A 6,986-nucleotide genomic window follows, 5' to 3' on the forward strand; every position below is an offset into this window, starting at 1 on the left:
AAGCACCCCCAAAACTCCTTTCCCTTTTTTTAAAGTGTGCGATGCGAGGATGCTGGGATGCGAGGACGAGGTTGCGAAGCGAGGATCGGACCGTAAACTCCGAGCCGAACACGTGCGAGCCATAAACTCCGAGGGCCGTAATCTCGGACCGCAAACTCCGGACCGTAAACCTCGGACCATAAACTCGGGACCGTAAACCTCGGAAACCCTAGCTGCTCACCGTACACGCCGCCACCCCCTCGCTGGTTACGACCAAAAACAACGTTTTTTTGCTCCTTTTTGCTCCAAAACTCGATCAAAAACCCGTTTTTATGACAAACGCGAAGAACAAATCCCCCTTATTTTGGCAAGATCTATCCAAAAACGCAGGAATCCTTCAAAAATAAGATCAAATCAGCTCCAGATCTGACAAAATTGACTGATACAATCCAAGCTCTGATACCAATTGTAAGTCCCAAAATGCTTGTGGATCAATCAGATCCGTTTGATGGTGCGGAATCCCAATCAAACGGATGATGCCAGATCAAAATAGCAGAGAATGAGAAGAAGAAGATGATGAATCTTGTATGATTTGATTAGAATGAAGATCCAGATACAAGATTCACACATACTAACACACACTAAAGCTCCTCTCTTCTCTCTAACTTTCTCTCTTGGCCGTACACTCCTTTTCTGTTCATCAATCCCTCCTCAACCACCTAACACCAATATATATATACTTGGGGAATATGTGCCATAAATGGGTTTACGGCTGTAAATGGGTTTACGGCCGTAAACACCCATTAGGCCGTAATCACAACTGTAAAAATATATTAGACGACCAAAAAACTATTAATGCCTAGAAAAGTAAAGTATAAACCATATTTTTGACGCAACAGATTGATTCTATTCCATGTCTCATGTCCAAATGATATCTTTCAGAACGGAGGATTATATGATCACTTATCTTTGGACGCGTAACTTACTGGGTGAGAGTTCGACAACGGCTTTTGGAAGCTACAATTTGCTGATCGATTTTGAAGTTATACTAGCAATTATATTTATAGACTTATCCAAGTGGGAGACTGTTGGATTAGGTGTCTAAGCCCATAACTAAAATTTGTATACATACTTGAATTGATAGTAGCACAATCCTTTTGGGTTGTCCTCTAACCTACCAATTGGACATGATGACTTTTAGAGAGAGAGAGAGAGAGAGAGAGAGAGAGAGAGAGAGAGAGAGAGAGAGAGATTGATTTATTATGTGATTAATAAAATGAAATAAATAGTTTATTAATGTATTATGAAAATAATATATTAATTAGAAAAAACTATTATTTAATTAATAATTGTTCATAAACTAATTAGAATAAATCTTTGGATTAATGGAATTATTAAAAAGTGTAGGGTCTAAAGTGCAATTGTTAAATAGTTGAACAAAAGGCTTCAGAACCTTCCAACCCTAGGGATGGATGGTTTTGAGGGGATATTCTAGGGTTTCTAGAATATCCCATGTGGATAAAGAATGAATGAGATAAATACAAGATTTGAAATATTAATTTAATATTCAAATCAGGGTTATCTAGGGTTTCCTATGCCACTATATAATGACCCTTAGGCCTCTTATTTTCGGCCACTCCTTCTCCTTAAGATATAGCCGAAAATACTACTTTCCCCTCTCCTCTCTCTTAAGCCTCTTTCTTGCTAGCTTGGATGTGAACCATTATAGGCACGACAATTGTGGTGCTTGCTTCAAAGAGATCTACAAGTGAAGGATTCTTGTTATTTACTATAATAACAATAAGTTATGTAATCCTAAACCCTTCTTTGGTATTATCGAAAATAACCTAGGGTTTATTATTTGATGTTCTTAGTTATAGGTTCAATAGTGAAAACATAGATCTTTAGGTTGCATATGAACTTAAGGGTTTTATGTTTATTTGTTCTACCTAATTCCTATCAACTATATCATTATATTAAAATTTTCTCTTGATAAAACATTGTGTCTTGAAAAATTTACCATTGGATGATGATGAAATTTCTATAATTGGATTATTTTTTATCAAGTACAATGTTATCAAGAAGAAATAAAAGTAGCATGTTATATATAATAAATAAACAAACAAAAGCACAGTGCTATTTCTTAACAAAAATTAAGTTTGACACCTTATATGTTATGGCGCCTTCACCTCCCGATGAACTGTCATGCCGCAAAGTCACATGTGAAATCACACTAACCTTCGATGGAATGCATATTGACCAGGGGCCATCTTTGTTAAAGACATTATTTTAGATGTGACATCCTGAAAAGGCAAATGATAATTATTCGTAACGAAAGATTACCCATTTATAATATATTTTAAACATCATCGGGGTTTAAGGTTTAGGGTTTGGGAAATGTAAATTTAGGTGTGTGTATATATCAAGAAATTTTCAAACCCACAACACATTAGGAAAACTAAACATAAAAAGTCCGAATTTATTGAATAAATGAGAGACTTTGGTGACTAACTTTTTTCTTGATATACAAACATGACTTAGTAACTACTCATCCATGTTCCATGGAAAATATATCAATACCTTTATTATTGGATATTTGATCTTTAGTCATTACGCTTTCAGGCTCTCAATTAACACTTACTTTTATGAAAAAAAAAATTTGAAAAAAAAAGAGGATCTTATTTTCTTAAAATCATATATCAAACGGTACTATGTGGAAGAGCTAAAAAGCAACTATATAACCATAAACATCACACATTTCATCAATAGTAATATGAATTATTAATCTTTCATATTCTTCTTTTATCATATGTAACAAAAATGGCTATAGAACACACCCATACGGTCTCTAATTCCATACAGTTTATCAACATAAAATTATAACAACAAATCCATATAGCAGACCAAATAAAGAAGTAACCGGTTAAGATCAAATATAATGTCGTAATATGGAAAAAAAATTAACAATCCATATTATAGCAAGGTAAATTCTTCAAAACTAAAAAGTCTATATAAGTTATATCATCGAAATAATAATCATTTTTCATTGCCGGATATAGGTTCCTGGTGAAAAAAATAAAGCATAATGGTATCACTAAGTATAATTTCCAAAGTAGAATGTCTTAGGAAAACAGAAATAATGATAGAAAATTTTAATAAAAGAAGGGAAGTCGGACGTTTCAAAAAACAACCACACAAAATACATTTCTATTTTTTTTGCATTTAACACTAATTTTAAAATAAAAAAGAATTTTGTGTACGACGATCTACGGATAAAAAATAACAACATATTCTACTCTTATCACCAACTTGAACCGATTCAAGAGAAAGCTAGCTAAGTTAGTAAGTTAAAATCGAAGGATATTTTACTCTTATTACAATATTTAGGATATACTTTATTTTTACCTTTAAGAGTATCTTACTTGCAATTATTTACCCACAATTGCAGTATGTAACATACTTTGCTAGGATAGTGAATGGGATGTCCCATTCGGCAATAAAACTATTGTACTACAAATTCATATATGTATTCGATGGTAAAGTGTAGTCTTCGAAACCAATGTTATATATCAGTGCAATTAAAACTCATTCATATGTGGTTGTAACACTTACAAGCCTAAGGAAGGATTTATCAAATAGTTTAAGGAATAAACCAACAATAGGAAATTTTCCATTTTCTTACCCTTGAAATTGTTAGACATATAATCTTCTACTTATTGTACTTATTGTATTTGTTTTTATCTTTGTGTGGCCCATTGTATTTAGCCCACAATGTTTTAGCATAGTCTAATTCTTATATCATGTATATATTTTGTAATGGAATACAATAATCGTTCATGGGAAAATATGGTGCCTAACATGGTATCAGCCTAATCTCTCTAAACCCTAGTCGATCCTCAGGGCAACGGTCTTTCTTTTCTTCTCATCTCGACTTCTATCTCTTCTCCATCATGACTGTCTCAGAAGGCTCTTCCAAAACCAAACCTACTGATAAAATCTTTTGCATCACAAACATAAAGTCATATTTCCCTCTTCTACTTGATCTTGATCATATGAATTATGATTCATGGAAAGAATTATTCAAGACCCATTGCATTGGGTATTCCGTCTATGGTCATCTTGATGGTTCATCTCTCAAAGCCGATGAATCTCAGTGGGAAGAAGTTGATAATATTGTCAAACAATGGATGTATGGCACTCTCACTCAGCCTCTCCTTCAAACCATTCTCAAACCTGATGCTCCGGCAGCCGAAGTCTGGAAGTCTATTGAAGCTCTTTTCCTTGAAAACAAAGAATCCAAAGCCATGGAACTTGATGATGAAATTCGTTCCATTACTATTGGTGACTCAACGATCGTTCAATATTGCACTCGTATAAAGTCAATTGCTGATATTCTTGCCAACATCGAAGCCCTAGTTCCAGAACGTAATCTTGTTATCTATGTCATTAATGGCCTCTCTCTAAAGTTTGCTCATGTGGTTACCACCATTTGACATCAGAAACCATTCCCGACCTTTCTTGAAATGTGGTCGATGTTAACACTTGAAGAACGTTCTATGCTTAAGGAACAAAATCGTGTGGTACCAGCCATTCATCAAGATCATGCTTCAGCCCCTACTATCCTAAATACCACGCATAAAAACCGCAATAATGAAAATCGACCTCCAAATAATCACCGAGGCTCTTCCTTTAATGGAAAACATGGTGTTCGAAACTCTAGAGGCGGAGGCATGAGCGGTCGTGTTGGAACCTGGAAGTGAACCTCTAGCAATCTCTAACCTTTTGACAGTTCCGAAGTCAGCCTCAGATTCCGAAATAAAAGTTGCTGCAAAATCAGTGTGTAGTTTGAAGAGAAGCTTGTGTCCGGAGAAGTAGACATTCCGAACGTTGTTAAGGCATTCCGGAATGGAATTAGTGTCCGGAATGATAATATGTAGAATGAGTCTTTTGTCCGTCTGAATTAATTATACTTTTCATTTAGCTTGATTTAACATGTCATAGGACTTAGTCTCTTTTGTCAAACCTCGATAATCAAAGTGTCAGAAATAACTCTATTATCCGGTCCTATGTTTGTATTTGGTTAGTACGATGTAATTGAAGGGTTTCGAGCACTACATCAATCCTATGGTGTACATGCAAACCCTAATAGCTTTTGATCTAGTTTGTCTAATGAACATGCAATTGATAATCCAAAGCCATAAACCCTAGATCTAATAAACTATAACTGAAATTAGGGTTTAGATCTTACCTTTGATTGTTATATAGCAATAACAATCAATCCTTGGCTTCAGAAAGCTTAGTGCCTCAAGTTGTTGCACCTCTAATGGAGTCACAAACACCACTAAGCAACTTGGATGAAGAGGGGGGAGAGAGGAGGCACCAAAAACGGCTGGAAACCCTAAAGGAAGTATTCAACCCGTTTTTGGGGCCATAAGGGTTCCTTATATATGCTGGCTATTAGGGTTTACAGCTAGGAAACCCTAATCTGACTGCTTAAGCCCTAAGCAGCCCATGGACTCCCTCTTTAGAAGCCTTGGACGATTTCTAATGGGTTTCCCCATAGAATTCGTCCACTCCAACTTCTATGGAGTCCATTAGCCCATCTATGTAATTATCTTATAATTACACAATAAGTCTCTTAAGTTTAATTAATCTCTTTTAGCCACAAAATTAATTCTTAATTAATTCTTGACTAATATTAATTAAACAATATGATTTCTCCTTTAATATATTATTCTCATAATATATTAATAAATCATAATTAAACCTTTCTATTCTTAATTCATCCTATATATTGTTATGGTGAAGGCAACCCAAAAGGACCATGCTCACAATCGGGTCAAGTACATACCAAAATAGTTATGGACTTAGACACTAATCCAACAGTCTCCCACTTGGATAAGTCTAATAACTATTTTGCATAACTTCAGAACCTGATCAGCAATCGTAGCTTTCAAAAGCCGCTCTCAACTCTGATCTTATCAGATATGCGTGTCCTTTAGATAAGGGATCATATATTCCTCCATTGTCAAGATATCGTATAGACACAAGACATGAATTTCGATCATTCTCTCTATACTGTTTCCCGACTTCCGATTTATGACGACTAACAACAAACTACAATTGAACACATCAACTTAGTCCCGGCTTGGCCAAGCGTTTAGGGTGTCATCACAAAATCATCGAGGGGCCTACATATATCGCTTTGATCCCACTTTGGGTAAAAGGAATGGATAAACTTTGACTCAAATGTTTTCTTGCACCTACTAATCGAATCACACACAACAATAAGTTTTATAACACCAAGTTACTGGTGTGTTTACTTATCATCAATGTGCAACCGACCAGCAAATAACAACTCACACGTCTCGGTTTCAAGAATATACAATATTATCGTCTCACAATCACTCGTGATAAAATCCATGAAGTGATTCAGGTGAGCATGGGTTTAATCCAATACTCTAATCTTATTAAAGCACTCATGAACTCTGCAGCAAACTTGTGCTATGTCTAAACTATTTAGACAATCTACAGACTCTTCATGACAGTCTTTCTTCATACCTACTTCCAACGTATGACCGACTGTGGATGTTTGAATAACCTAGTTATTCTGGAAGTCAAAACATGCAGAGTGAAACGCAATAATAATATTAATCCTATATGGCCCCAAAGCTTTTGAGCGTAAATAAAACACTTTTATTTAAACACCATATTGATTAGTCAGTATTCATTGCTTACTGTTTCAGAAAATCAACTTATTACTTGAATTATAACAACAATTTTCCCATGCTCCAAGCATGCACACTTTGGTTTCCTATGGTCCTTACTTTGTGAAATAGATCAATTGAAAACCTTTTCCAATGAAACTTATTTCACAATCCCCAATACTTATTATTAGTATAAGAATACCAAATTCTTGCCACTTTTAGAATATGTCAGATTCTAACATTTTATGCAATGATTCTTTCGTAATGTCACAGCACAAAAGTCACCAAGACCCGGCAATG

General features: G+C 35.1%; 1 protein-coding gene across 1 annotated transcript; it reads left to right on the plus strand.

Annotated features, from left to right (window-relative positions):
• The first annotated feature begins 3,929 nt into the window (after positions 1 to 3,929).
• On the plus strand, positions 3,930 to 4,472 carry LOC145111757 (uncharacterized). Its single transcript, XM_079048008.1, has one exon. The coding sequence runs from the start codon at positions 3,930 to 3,932 to the stop codon at positions 4,470 to 4,472; it is 543 nt and encodes a 180-aa protein (XP_078904134.1).
• The last annotated feature ends 2,514 nt before the right edge of the window (positions 4,473 to 6,986 follow it).

This window comes from Lactuca virosa, chromosome 1 (genome assembly GCF_052849685.1).
Source record: "Lactuca virosa cultivar CGN04683 chromosome 1, Lactuca_virosa_CGN04683_v6, whole genome shotgun sequence".
Lineage (NCBI taxonomy): Eukaryota > Viridiplantae > Streptophyta > Magnoliopsida > Asterales > Asteraceae > Lactuca > Lactuca virosa.

Excerpts from the sequence above, each read along its gene's own strand:
- LOC145111757 (XM_079048008.1), top strand. The coding sequence starts at position 3,930 with ATGACTGTCTCAGAAGGCTCTTCCAAAACCAAACCTACTGATAAAATC.